A 12,752-nucleotide genomic window follows, 5' to 3' on the forward strand; every position below is an offset into this window, starting at 1 on the left:
GGTGGAAGAGAGAGAGGAGAGACACGAAGAGCCTGCGGTTTGTTGTGCTTGGCCGTGTCGATTTCAGGGGCCTTTGTTTGGGTTTTTTGGCAGACGCAGTGCGGCGTGCGCGCCACGTGGAGACAGCCAACTTTGCTGACCGCACGGGACTCCCCCCCCCGCACGCGGGAAGCCACCCCGACACATTACGACACATTACGCAAATCATTCGTTGCTGCGGGTGCCCAACAGAGTCATCGGCGTTCGCTGTCGGTGTTAACTGGCGGCCGTAGCCGAGCGCAGGCAGCGGCTGCTGTGACGCTGCTGGGGGGCTGGGACCCTGTTGGGGGGGGGGGCTGGGGCCCTGTTGGGGGGGGGGGGTTGGGACCCTGTTGGGGGGGGGGGTTGGGACCCTGTTGGGGGGGGGGGGGGCTGGGACCCTGTTGGGGGGGGGCTGGGAGCCTGTTGGGGGGGGGGGGCTGAGAGCCTGTTGGAGGGGGACTGTGAGCCTACTGGGGGGGGGGGCTGTGTTTCTATCTGCACCATATCCGGTGTTGCTGAACTCCGGACCCTTCTCCGTGTATCCATCAGCCCCGAGCCCAGTAAGTTGAGATGTCACATTTCTCTGACGGCGTAGCGAGCGAGTCTATGCATAGCACAACCGCCGTTCGATTCCCCACGAAGCGGCGCGGAGGGGAGGCACGGAGAGCCGAGGCAACGCAACAACGAGCATTCGAACTCCGCAAAACCCTCCCTCTCTCTCTCCACACAATAAGCCATCGCCCCTCATCTCTTCACGTCAACAAGTTCCCCACCCTGCCCCCCACCGTCTCGCAACCCCGCTCGTGTCGATCGTGGCCTGCAGCGACAACGACCGCCTTCGAGGGAGGGGGGCGGGGGTCGTGCACCCCCACTCAGAAGCGTCACTTGCGGTTGGGCGGCTCGGGTCCGCGCCGCGCGGCGCAGTCGAGGTCGCCGCGCACGACGGGCGAGCCGGGCGCGTGCACCCCCGTGTCCGCGTGCACGCACCAGCACTCGCCTCGCTGCCCGCTCAGCGACGTGCGGCACTGCGCGCGGCGGCGGCGCGAGCCGCGGCACGCCGGGGGAGGGGTGGGTGGGGGGGTGGGGGGGATGGAGGGTGAGGGAGGGTGGATGGGAGGGTGGAAGGGAGGGTGGGAGGGTGGGAGGGGAGGGAGGGTGGGAGGAGGGGAGGGAGGGGAGGGTGGGAGAGGAGGGGGGAGGGGACGGAGGGAGGAGAGGGAGGGGAAGATAGGAGGGAGGGGGAAGATAGGAGGGAGGGGAGGGAGGGTGGGAGAAGAGAAGGGAGGGTGGAGAGGGAGGGGTGGGGAGGATGGGTGGGTGGGTGGGAGGGGAGGGAGGGTGGGAGGGGAGGGAGGGTGGGTGGAAGGGAGGGAGGGATGGAGGGGAGGGAGGGGAGGGAGGGGAAGGTAGGAGGGAGGGGAGGGAGGGGAGAGGAGGGGGAGGGTGGGAGGGGGGAGGGAGGGGAGAGGAGGGGGGAGGGAGGGGAGCGAGGGGTAACGTCACGCAACGAGCAGTAACAACAGGGGTTTGCCACCCTCGGCTGGTAGAGGCCGTCACAGATGAATGAGTGAGCAAGCAAACGAGCGAGTGAGCGAGTGAACGAGTGGATGTGTGGGTGGGTGGCCACCTGCTTGGCGTGGTAGAGGCCGTCAGAGATGAATGAGTGTGCAAGCAAACGAACGAACGAGTGAGTGAGCGAGTGGATGTGTGGGTGTGTGGGTGAGTGGGTGAGTGGGTGGGTGGGCGAGTGGATGTGTGGGTGGGTGAGTGGGTGGGTTGGTGGGCGAGTGGATGTGTGGGCGAGTGGATGTGTGGGTGAGTGGGTGAGTGGGTGGGTGGGCGAGTGGATGTGTGGGTGGGTGAGTGGGTGGGTGGGTGGGTGGGTGAGTGGATGTGTGGGTGGGTGAGGGGGTGAGTGGGTGAGTGGGTGGGTGGGCGAGTGGATGTGTGGGTGGGTGAGTGGGTGAGTGGGTGGGTGAGTGGATGTGTGGGTGGGTGGGTGAGTGGATGAGTGGGTGGGTGGGTGAGTGGGTGGGTGGGTGAGTGGATGAGTGGGTGAGCGAGTGGATGTGTGGGTGAGTGGGTGGGTGGGTGGGTGAGTGAGCGAGTGGATGTGTGGGTGGGTGGGTGGGTGAGTGGATGAGTGGGTGGGTGGGTGTGTGGGTGGATGGGTGAGTGGGTGGGTGAGTGGATGAGTGGGTGGGTGAGTGGGTGGGTGAGTGAGTGGGTGTGTGGGTGAGTGGATGTGTGGGTGTGTGTGTGGGTGGGTGGGTGGGTGAGTGGGTGGGTGGGTGAGTGGATGAGTGGGTGAGTGGGTGGGTGGGTGAGTGGGTGGATGGGTGGGTGAGTGGGTGGGTGGGTGGGTCGGTGAGTGAGGGAGTGGATGTGTGGGTGGGTGGGTGAGGGGGTGGGTGGGTGAGTGGGTGAGTGGGTGGGTGGGTGAGTGGGCGAGTGGATGTGTGGGTGGGTGAGTGGGTGGGTGTGTGTGTGAGTGGGTGGGTGGGTGAGTGGGTGAGTGGGAGGGTGGGTGAGTGGGCGAGTGGGTGTGTGGGTGGGTGGGTGGCAGAGTGAGTGAGTGGGTGGGTGGGTGGCCACCTGCTTGGCGTGGTAAAGGCCGTCGCGGCTGCAGTTGGGGATGTAGAGGAGGTAGAGCTCCTCCAGTGGGACGCGCTCCTCGCGCGAGCGCCGCTGCAGCCGCTCGATCTTCTCCACCACCGCCTCGAGCTCCTGCAGGCACTGAGCAGCAGCAGCAGCAGCAGCAGAGAGCAGGAGCAGCAGGAGCAGCAGCAGCAGGAGCAGCAGCAGGAGCAGCAGCAGCAGCAGCAGCAGGAGCAGGAGCAGCAGCAGCAGCAGCAGCAGCAGGAGCAGGAGCAGCAGCAGCAGCAGGAGCAGGAGCAGCAGCAGCAGCAGGAGCAGCAGCAGCAGCAGGAGAAGCAGCAGCAGCAGCAGCAGCAGCAGCAGGAGCAGCAGCAGCAGCAGCAGCAGGAGCAGCAGCAGGAGCAGCAGCAGCAGCAGGAGCAGCAGCAGCAGGAGCAGCAGCAGCAGCAGGAGCAGGAGCAGCAGGAGCAGCAGCAGCAGCAGGAGCAGCAGCAGCAGCAGGAGCAGGAGCAGCAGCAGCAGCAGCAGGAGCAGCAGGAGCAGCAGCAGCAGCAGGAGCAGCAGCAGCAGCAGCAGGAGCAGCAGGAGCAGCAGCAGCAGCAGCAGCAGCAGGAGCAGCAGCAGCAGCAGGAGCAGCAGCAGCAGCAGCAGGAGCAGCAGCAGCAGCAGCAGCAGCAGCAGCAGCAGCGTCCACCAGCAGCACTTGAGCAGCAGCACTACCAGCACCGGTGTTCATTGCGTGCTCGTGAAGGGGTCGAGGGGATGGGTGGTGGGGTGGGGTGGTGGGGTGGGGTGGGTGGTGGGGTGGGGTGGTGGGGTGGGTGGTGGGGTTGGTGGGTGGTGGGGTGGGTGGTGGGGTGGGTGGTGGGGTTGGTGGGTGGTGGGGTGGGGTGGTGGGGTGGGGTGGGTGGTGGGGTGGGTGGTGGGGTGGGGTGGTGGGGTGGGGTGGGTGGTGGGGTGGGGTGGGTGGTGGGATGGGTGGTGGGGTGGGGTGGTGGGGTGGGGTGGGTGGTGGGGTGGGTGGTGGGGTGGGGTGGTCCAGGACTGATTCTGATTTCACTCCCACCGACTGCTGTTAGCCGGTTGCCAGGAATCGAACCGGCGTGCCTACAATCGATTTAAAGCTTTCGTGACTGCAGGGATTCATCTTCTTGGTTCTTTCGGTAAAGTCACGTAGAAGGGAAATAATAACATAATAAAAATAAAACATAATAAAATACAATTCTCACGACGTTTCGACCACAACGCAAGCAGCCGTCCTCAGGTGAAGAACAGCGTCCATCCAGACGCTGTCTTTCCGACAGCCCTGTTTCGGGCGCAACACAAGCGTCCGTCATCAGGTGGGAAAGCATGGCCTGCTGCCTCAGCAGCTTGTGTTGCGCCCGAAACGTCGTGATTTATTGTTTTCTCTACCCACGTGACTTTACCGAAAGAACCAAAAAGCACGACGTGGCTCTGTTCGCTGCGCTGCGCGCTCCCCACTCCGCCACCGCCCCGGCTTGCTGCAACCTGCACCACTCCGACTGCCCCCCCCACCCCACTCCTCCCGTCCTCACAGGTGGCAACCAACCCCCTCGGCACCAACTCACCGGGCCGTGCCTCCCCCAGGGCTTCACGTGCCGCGGGTTGGCGCTGCCCTCCGGCAGGGCGTTTGGCCGAAGGTTCGCGTGCTGCCTGCCGGCTTGCTGCTGCTGCTGCTGTTGTTGGGGGGGGCTGCGTCCACCGCCCTCCCTGCTGCCGTTGTGCATGCGGCGGCGCTCCTGGCCCTGCTTCTGCACGCGCTCCCGATGCACCGCCACGGACTTGCCGTCGTCGGGGTGCGAGGTGCGCGCGGGTAGCGGCAGCGGCTGGGGTTGCGCGGGTCCTGCTGCAGGGGGGGCTCCTGCACCGTCGACGTTGCTCGCGACGTCCGCGGACGAAGCTTCCTCGTCCTTGTCCGTGTCGTTCGCCTCTGCGCCACGGGCACCGTTAAACCTCCACCATCTCCTCCATCTCCTCCTCCTCCACGCAGAGCCCTCTCTTGAGAGAACACTTCTACGTCCCGTGTTTAGACCCCCCCCCTCTCTCTCTGCTCTCTGTGTGGACCTGCGTTTATATACGAATGAGGATGGAGTTAATAAAATAATAAAAATAAAACATAATAAAATCATTCTCACGACGTTTCGGCCACAACGCAAGCAGCCGTCCTCAGGTGAAAACCAGGTCTGTCGGGGAGACAGCGTCTCTGTCTGTCTCTGTCGGTCTCCCCGACAGACCTGGTTTTCACCTGAGGACGGCTGCTTGCGTTGTGGCCGAAACGTCGTGAGAATTATTTTATTATGTTTTCTTTTTATTATTGTATTACTTCCCTTCTACGTGACTTTACCGAAAGAACCAAGAAGATGAATCCCTGCAGTCACGAAAGCTTCAAATCGAAAAATGAGGATGGAGTTACTGATGATGATTATGATGGAGTAGCGATAGTGACCGAAGCCTCACGGAGCATTTGGGCACAATTGTAGTGGTGGTGTTGGGTTCGTGCCGCGCGTCGTTCTTGTGCGTGCGCTCGAGAGGGGACCTCATTCAAGAGCCGAATGGCTCACAGGGTTATACCTAATAAATGAACTTGAACTCATGGGAATCGCACTTTTGAGGAGGCCACACAGCCCTGGCGCTCGGCTTCGAGACACAACGACCAACCGCCGTGACGCCGATCGTTATTGCCCGCAGTGCAAGGTTAATCATTACCCGTGTCAACATGTTTACGAGCGCTCTCGCCGTCATCGCTCAAAGGTCAAAGTGATTCCCCCTCTCTATATTTAAGGCCCCGTCACAGAGACGACCTCTCTCTTTGTGCCGATACGTGTTCTCTCTCTGTGTATCTTTATGATGTCTGTCTGCTTATATGTCTGTCTATAGTTTTCTGGTTAGATTTTTGTTGCTATTTATTTTATACCTGATGATGATTGCTTGTGTTGCAATGGAAACGTCGTAGTATGCTATTATTTAATTTATTATTTTATCTTTATACGTGACTTTACCGAAAGAACCAAAGAATAATTCCTGCAGTCACGAAAGCTCCAAAATTAAGATTCAATGTTTTTTGTAGTTAGATCGCGTCAGTATAAATGTGTCGTAGCCCTACACCACCCGACACAGCCAATCAGCAAGGGATTTGTCACGTAATCAAGACGCCAATTAGTTACTTGTATAGTGTGTGGTGCAGCGTGTAGTGTACTGCTTCAGCCCAGCGACGTGTTGCAGAGTAAATCCACAACATTTACAATTTGAGTACGACGTTTCGCTGGTAATTACATCCAGCATCATCGAACGATTATCAATAATATTGGTCGCGAAAGCCTGCGCTTTAAACTGATACCCCCCCCCCGCACCCCCTGCTCAGATGAGCGGTGCCCATCAGCCGCGGCGAATATTCCGGTCATCCGTGTGCGAGCCCAACCGGAGCTCGATCAACCAAAAGGATAAAACGAACCGGCAAATCGCTCGCTCTAACCCCTCGCTGATCAACCTGGGCCCTATCTGCGCACTCCCCCCGAGTGCGCAGTTAGGGCCCAGGTGGCACGACCTTGGTCTGTTCAGTGACCTCTTATTGCACCTAACCTGGCACAGCAGTCATCCCATAGCTGCTGCTGGGTCTGTCCCCTGACCTCCTCCTGCACGTGGCCTGGCACAGAATTCAACCCATGGCACCTGCTGGGTCTGTCCCCTGACCTCCTCCTACACGTAGCCTGGCACAGCAGTTATTCCATGGCACCTGCTGGGTCTGTCCGCTGACCTCCTCCTGCACGTAGGCTGGCACAGAATTCAACCCATGGCACCTGCTGGGTCTAGTCCCGTGACCTTCTCCTGCACATAACCTGGCACAGCAGTCAACCCATGGCACCTGCTGGGTCTGTCCCGTGACCTCCTCCTGCACATAGCCTGGCACAGCAGCCAACCCATGGCACTACCTGGATCTGTTCCGTGACCTCTTATTGCACCTAGCCTGGCACAGCAGTCAACCCATAGCACCTGCTGGGTCTATGACGTGACCTCCTGCACCTAACCTGGCACAGCAGTCAACCAATGGCACCTGCTGGGTCTGTCCCGTGACCTCCTCCTCCTGCACCTAGCCTGGCACAGCAGTCAACCAATGGCACCTGCTGGGTCTGTCCCGTGACCTCCTCCTCCTGCACCTAACCTGGCACAGCAGTCAACCAATGGCACCTGCTGGGTCTGTCCCGTGACCTCCTCCTCCTGCACCTAGCCTGGCAAAGCAGTCAACCCATGGCACCTGCTGGGTCTGTCCCGTGACCTCCTCCCCCTGCACCTAGCCTGGCACAGCAGTCAACCCATGGCACCTGCTGGGTCTGTCCCGTGACCTCCTCCTCCTGCACCTAGCCTGACACAGCAGTCCACCCATGGCACCTGCTGGGTCTGTCCCGTGACCTCCTCCTCCTGCACCTAGCCTGGCACAGCAGTCCACCCATGGCACCTGCAGGGTCTGTCCCGTGACCTCCTGCACCTAGCCTGGCACAGTAGTCCACCCATGCCACCTAAATGGGTCTGTCCGCAAATATCGCCCAGGTGGATCTGCGCCCTCGAGGGAGTGCTCAGCGGGAGCACCGCGTCCCACCCAACCCCAACCCCCAACCGAGCCCCACCGCTCACCGCGCTTGGCGCTGCTGGTGCAGATGCCGCGGCCACGCACCAGCGAGTGCAGGGGCCTCTCCTCGCCGGGCCGCGGGTAGCAGCGGAGACCCATGGCGCAGCGCGGTGTGTACACCCCGCACGCCTCGCCCTGGCGCGCCGCGCACACCGCACAGCACCCGCAGCCCGGCTCCCGCGCCAGCTCGGGGCACCACGGGGGCGCCGTGGGGCAACGCGACAGCGTCTCGGTCGAGCACGGCGGGCAGCCGAAGGCGGACTGCGTCTGCGTTGCGTCGACGAGCAGCGATGACGACGAGGAGGAGGAGGACGACGAGGAGGAAGAGGCGGCACGTGAGCACGGAGCGCGTGCCACGGCCGTGAGCAGCACGAGGGAGCTCAGCAGGAACCTCGACATCGTCGCCAGCGTCGTCACCGACATCGTCGGCCGTGCTGCTCGCACGAGACCTGCTGACAACAACGACAACAACGACGACGACTACCGACCTCCTCCTCCTCCACTGGATGACGGGGAGATGGCAGGCGAAGTCGCCACGGACTCCCCCGCGTGCGCGCGCGCGCGGGCCCCCTGCCCCCGCCACTCTCCTCCCTCCCTCCCCCCTCCTTCACGCAGCCGCGCAGCTCGTGGAGACGGCGATCCTGGGGATGGGACACGGTCGGGTGGAGAGAGGGGGAGGAGGAGGCTGGGGGGGGAGGGGGAGGCTGGGGGGGAGGGGAAGGAGGAGGCTGGGAGGGAGGGAGAGGAGGAGGCTGGGAGGGAGGGGGAGGAGGAGGCTGGGGGGGAGGAGGAGGCTGGGAGGGAGGGGGAGGAGGAGGCTGGGAGGGAGGGGGAGGAGGAGGCTGGGAGGGAGGGGGAGGAGGAGGCTGGGAGGGAGGGGGAGCAGGAGGCTGGGAGGGAGGGGGAGGAGGAGGCTGGGGGGGAGGAGGAGGCTGGGATGGAGGGGGAGGAGGAGGCTGGGAGGGAGGGGGAGGAGGAGGCTGGGGGGGAGGGGGAAGAGGAGGCTGGGAGGGAGGGGGCGGCTGGGAGGGAGGGGGAGGCTGGGGGGGAGGGGGAGGAGGAGGCTGGGAGGGAGGGGGAGGAGGAGGCTGGGAGGGAGGGGAGGAGGAGGCTGGGGGGGAGGAGGAGGCTGGGATGGAGGGGGAGGAGGAGGCTGGGAGGGAGGGGGAGGAGGAGGCTGGGGGGAGGGGGAAGAGGAGGCTGGGAGGGAGGGGAGGCTGGGAGGGAGGGGGAGGCTGGGGGGGAGGGGGAGGAGGAGGCTGGGAGGGAGGGGAGGAGGAGGCTGGGAGGGAGGGGGGGGAGGAGGCTGGGAGGGAGGGGGAGGAGGAGGCTGGGGGGGAGGAGGAGGCTGGGATGGAGGGGAGGAGGAGGCTGGGAGGGAGGGGGAGGAGGAGGCTGGGGGGGAGGGGGAGGAGGAGGCTGGGAGGGAGGAGGAGGCTGGGAGGGAGGAGGAGGCTGGGAGGGAGGAGGAGGCTGGGATGGAGGGGGAGGAGGAGGCTGGGAGGGAGGGAGAGGAGGAGGCTGGGGGGGAGGGGAGGAGGAGGCTGGGAGGGAGGAGGAGGCTGGGAGGGAGGGGGAGGAGGAGGCTGGGAGGGAGGAGGAGGCTGGGATGGAGGGGGAGGAGGAGGCTGGGAGGGAGGGGGAGGAGGAGGCTGGGAGGGAGGAGGAGGCTGGGATGGAGGGGGAGGAGGAGGCTGGGAGGGAGGGGGAGGAGGAGGCTGGGGGGGAGGAAGAGGCTGGGAGGGAGGGGGAGGAGGAGGCTGGGGGGGAGGGGGAGGAGGAGGCTGGGAGGGAGGAGGAGGCTGGGAGGGAGGGGGAGGAGGAGGCTGGGAGGGAGGGTGAGGAGGAGGCTGGGGGGGAGGGGGAGGGAGGAGGAGGCTGAGGGAGGGGGTGAGGCTGGGAGGGAGGGGGAGGAGGAGGCTGGGAGGGAGGGGGAGGAGGAGGCTGGGGGGGAGGGGGAGGAGGAGGCTGGGAGGAAGGGGGAGGCTGGGGGGAGGGGGAGGAGGAGGCTGGGGGGGAGGAGGAGGCTGGGGGGGAGGGGGAGGGGGAGGCTGGGGGGGAGGAGGAGGCTGGGGGGAGGAGGAGGCTGGGGGGGAGGGGGAGGAGGAGGCTGGGGGGGAGGAGGAGGCTGGGGGGGAGGGGGAGGGGGAGGCTGGGGGGGAGGAGGAGGCTGGGGGGGAGGGGGAGGAGGAGGCTGGGGGGGAGGAGGGCTGGGAGGGAGGGGGAGGAGGAGGCTGGGGGGGAGGAGGAGGCTGGGGGGAGGAGGAGGCTGGGATGGAGGGGGAGGAGGAGGCTGGGAGGGAGGGGGAGGAGGAGGCTGGGAGGGAGGGGGAGGCTGGGAGGGAGGGGGAGGAGGAGGCTGGGAGGGAGGGGGAGGAGGAGGCTGGGAGGGAGGGGGAGGCTGGGAGGGAGGGGGAGGAGGAGGCTGGGAGGGAGGGGGAGGAGGAGGCTGGGGGGGAGGGGGAGGAGGAGGCTGGGGGGAGGAGGAGGCTGGGGGGGAGGGGGAGGGGGAGGCTGGGGGGGAGGAGGAGGCTGGGGGGGAGGAGGAGGCTGGGGGGGAGGGGGAGGAGGAGGCTGGGGGGGAGGAGGAGGCTGGGGGGGAGGGGGAGGGGGAGGCTGGGGGGGAGGAGGAGGCTGGGGGGGAGGAGGGGCTGGGAGGGAGGGGGAGGAGGAGGCTGGGAGGGAGGGGAGGAGGAGGCTGGGGGGGGATGGGGAGGATGTGGATGGGAGGGAGGACGAGGAGGGGGCTGGGAGGGAGGGGGAGGAGGGGGATGGGAGGGAGGGGGAGGAGGAGGCTGGGGGGGAGGGGGAGGAGGGGCTGGGAGGGAGGGGGAGGAGGAGGCTGGGAGGGAGGGGGAGGAGGAGGCTGGGGGGGGATGGGGAGGAGGTGGATGGGAGGGAGGACGATGAGGGGGCTGGGAGGGAGGGGGAGGAGGGGGCTGGGAGGGAGGGGGAGGAGGAGGCTGGGGGGGAGGGGGACGAGGAGGCTGGGGGGAGGGGGAGGAGGAGGCTGGGAGGGAGGGGGAGGAGGAGGCTGGGGGGGAGGGGGAGGAGGAGGCTGGGAGGGATGGGGAGGAGGTGGATTGGAGGGAGGGGGAGGAGGGGGATGGAAGGGAGGTGGAGGAGGGGGCTGGAAGGGAGGTGGAGGAGGGGGATGGGAGGGAGGGGGAGGAGGGGATGGAAGGGAGGTGGAGGAGGGGGATGGGAGGGAGGGGGAGGAGGGGGCTGGAAGGGAGGTGGAGGAGGGTGATGGGAGGGAGGGGGAGGAGGCGGCTGGGAGGGAGGGGGAGGAGGGGGCTGGGGGGGGATGGGGAGGAGGTGGATGGGATGGAGGACGAGGAGGGGGCTGGGAGGGAGGGGGAGGAGGGGGATGGGAGGGAGGGGGAGGAGGAGGCTGGGGGGGAGGGGGAGGAGGGGCTGGGAGGGAGGGGGAGGCTGGGAGGGAGGGGGAGGAGGAGGCTGGGGGGGGATGGGGAGGAGGTGGATGGGAGGGAGGACGAGGAGGGGGCTGGGAGGGAGGGGGAGGAGGGGGATGGGAGGGAGGGGGAGGAGGGGGCTGGAAGGGAGGGGGAGGAGGGGGATGGGAGGGAGGGGGAGGAGGGGGCTGGGAGGGAGGGGGAGGAGAGGGCTGGGAGGGAGGGGGAGGAGGAGGCTGGGGGGGAGGGGGAGGAGGAGGCTGGGGGGAGGGGGAGGAGGAGGCTGGGAGGGAGGGGGAGGAGGAGGCTGGGAGGGAGGGGGAGGAGGTGGCTGGGAGAGGGAGGAGGGGGCTGGGAGGGAGAGGGGGGAGGTTGGGAGGGAGGGGGAGGAGGGGCTGGGAGGGTGAGGAGGGGGCTGGGAGGGAGGGGGAGGAGGAGGCTGGGGGGAGGGGGAGGCTGGGGGGGAGGGGGAGGAGGCTGGGAGGGAGGGGGAGGAGGGGCTGGGAGGGTGAGGATGGGGCTGGGAGGGAGGGGGAGGAGGAGGCTGGGGGGAGGGGGAGGCTGGGGGGGAGGGGGAGGAGGGGCTGGGAGGGTGAGGAGGGGGCTGGGGGGGAGGGTGAGGAGGGGCGTAGTGGGCGAGGAGGGTTTTAGGGGGGCGGTGTCGCTGAGTAGGGGTTTTCGCCCCCACCCCCCCCGGGCGAGGCGGGCTGGGTGGGGATGGAGGCACCACGCCGAGTCTCGCGGTCCGCCTCAGTCGCCGCTGGCGGCGTCACTCACCACAGCGCGCAACGCTGCGCCATGCGGGGAGAATAGTGGTGGGCTGGGGTGGGCGTTAGGGTGGCCTGCGGGGGGAAGTGGGGGGAGGGGGGCTCAGTGCCGGATAAGCTAGTGCGGGGCATGTAGCATATGATGTTATAAAAGGGCCCTAAATAAAAAAACGTAGATATTAAAACAGAATTTTTGTACTTGCATAGTTAAGTAATTGTATTTTATCGTTTGCTATACAGCCAGACAATACCACAAATCGCTCGCGTTAGACACCCGGCCATTCATAAAAGTTGAAGGCGGTATCGTACTATAGTAATAGAGCAAGTGCAGAATCACCGAACCGGAATTGATAGCTTGAAAGCATTTAGCGCGTGGCCCATGAAAGTGCGGGGCCCGTAGCTACTACGTATGTAGTAGTAGCTACATATGTAGCATCTACTGCATACGTAGTAGCTACTTTTGCTGCTACGACTGCCTCCGAGGGTCGCTTTCATTTCCCCGGAGGAGGAGAATAAGAAGAATAAAAACCACCACGTCTGCGCATGGCTCTGGTACAATGTCACCGTTGTTGTTGTTGCTGCTGCTGCTATCATCACGGCGTTTGTTTTACCCAGGAAAGCCTCACTGGGTCTCAAGACTCCTGCCAAGTTCTCGCGGCATGCAGGAAAGCTATCAACGTGCGCGATAAGTCGGTTGGGCCGTGATCAGACTCGTGAGACACTCCCTCCGCCAAGCCCACGAGGTTCTGACGGGCAACAAGAATGAGTGCGTTCATTGTGCGTGGAGGGGGAGAAGTGATTCCTGACTGGGAGCAGAGTCTAAGCCCGCACTCCCCCGCCCGTGCCTGACCTAGCAATGCCACTTTACAAAACAGCGCCGCAGGCAATGCATGGGGCATCTCTCAGCATCCATTATTATAGAATATTTTTAATTATGATTAAACAAGGACCCCGATACAAAGCGCCAGCGACGGTCGGGGTGGGATGGGGGGGGGGTCATCCATCCATTATTTAACCTGTCTGCGATAATTCTCTTAGCCCTGCGTGTATGACCTAGCCGGACGAGTCTAATATATTAGCGAGGAAGTTGAAAGCAGGGGGTGGTTGATCTTGGATGATTCTAGATTTGAAGTTTTCGTGACTGCAAGGATCCATACTCTTGGTTCTTTCGGTAAAGTCACGTAGGCAAAGAAAATAATAAATACAAATAAAATGAAAGATAAAAAATTAATATAAATAAATCACGACGTTTCGATTGCAACACAATGATGATGGTTGCTTGTGTTGCAATCGAAACGTCGTGAT

The 12,752-nt window shown here is 64.4% G+C and overlaps 1 protein-coding gene across 2 annotated transcripts; it reads right to left on the reverse strand.

Annotated features, from left to right (window-relative positions):
- Nucleotides 1-815: 815 nt before the first annotated feature.
- On the reverse strand, nucleotides 816-7,833 carry LOC144951493 (insulin-like growth factor-binding protein 2). 2 transcript variants are annotated; one of them, XM_078881810.1, is made up of 4 exons: nucleotides 7,270-7,833; nucleotides 4,209-4,570; nucleotides 2,617-2,748; nucleotides 816-1,046 (listed from the first exon to the last, which is right to left on the reverse strand). In XM_078881810.1, the coding sequence occupies exons 1-4, from the start codon at nucleotides 7,685-7,687 to the stop codon at nucleotides 903-905; spliced, it is 1,056 nt and encodes a 351-aa protein (XP_078737936.1). In that variant the 5' UTR covers nucleotides 7,688-7,833; the 3' UTR covers nucleotides 816-902. The 2 variants fall into 2 exon arrangements, with proteins under 2 accessions (XP_078737936.1, XP_078737935.1); XM_078881809.1 differs by having other exon boundaries at nucleotides 2,617-2,757.
- Between the last annotated feature and the right edge of the window lie 4,919 nt (nucleotides 7,834-12,752).

The sequence above is a fragment of the Lampetra fluviatilis genome, chromosome 62 (assembly GCF_964198595.1).
Source record: "Lampetra fluviatilis chromosome 62, kcLamFluv1.1, whole genome shotgun sequence".
Taxonomy (NCBI): domain Eukaryota; kingdom Metazoa; phylum Chordata; class Hyperoartia; order Petromyzontiformes; family Petromyzontidae; genus Lampetra; species Lampetra fluviatilis.

What these genes read in the sequence shown, in the direction of transcription:
- LOC144951493 (XM_078881809.1), bottom strand. Translation starts at nt 7,687, where the DNA reads ATGTCGGTGACGACGCTGGCGACGATGTCGAGGTTCCTGCTGAGCTCC. An exon ending in CACCAGCAGCGCCAAGCGCG is followed by an intron (nt 4,571 to 7,269) that starts GTGAGCGGTGGG and finishes CCCGTGGCGCAG; the next exon opens with AGGCGAACGACACGGACAAG. An exon ending in GCCTTTACCACGCCAAGCAG is followed by an intron (nt 1,047 to 2,616) that starts GTGGCCACCCAC and finishes CGCCGCGCGCAG; the next exon opens with TGCCGCACGTCGCTGAGCGG.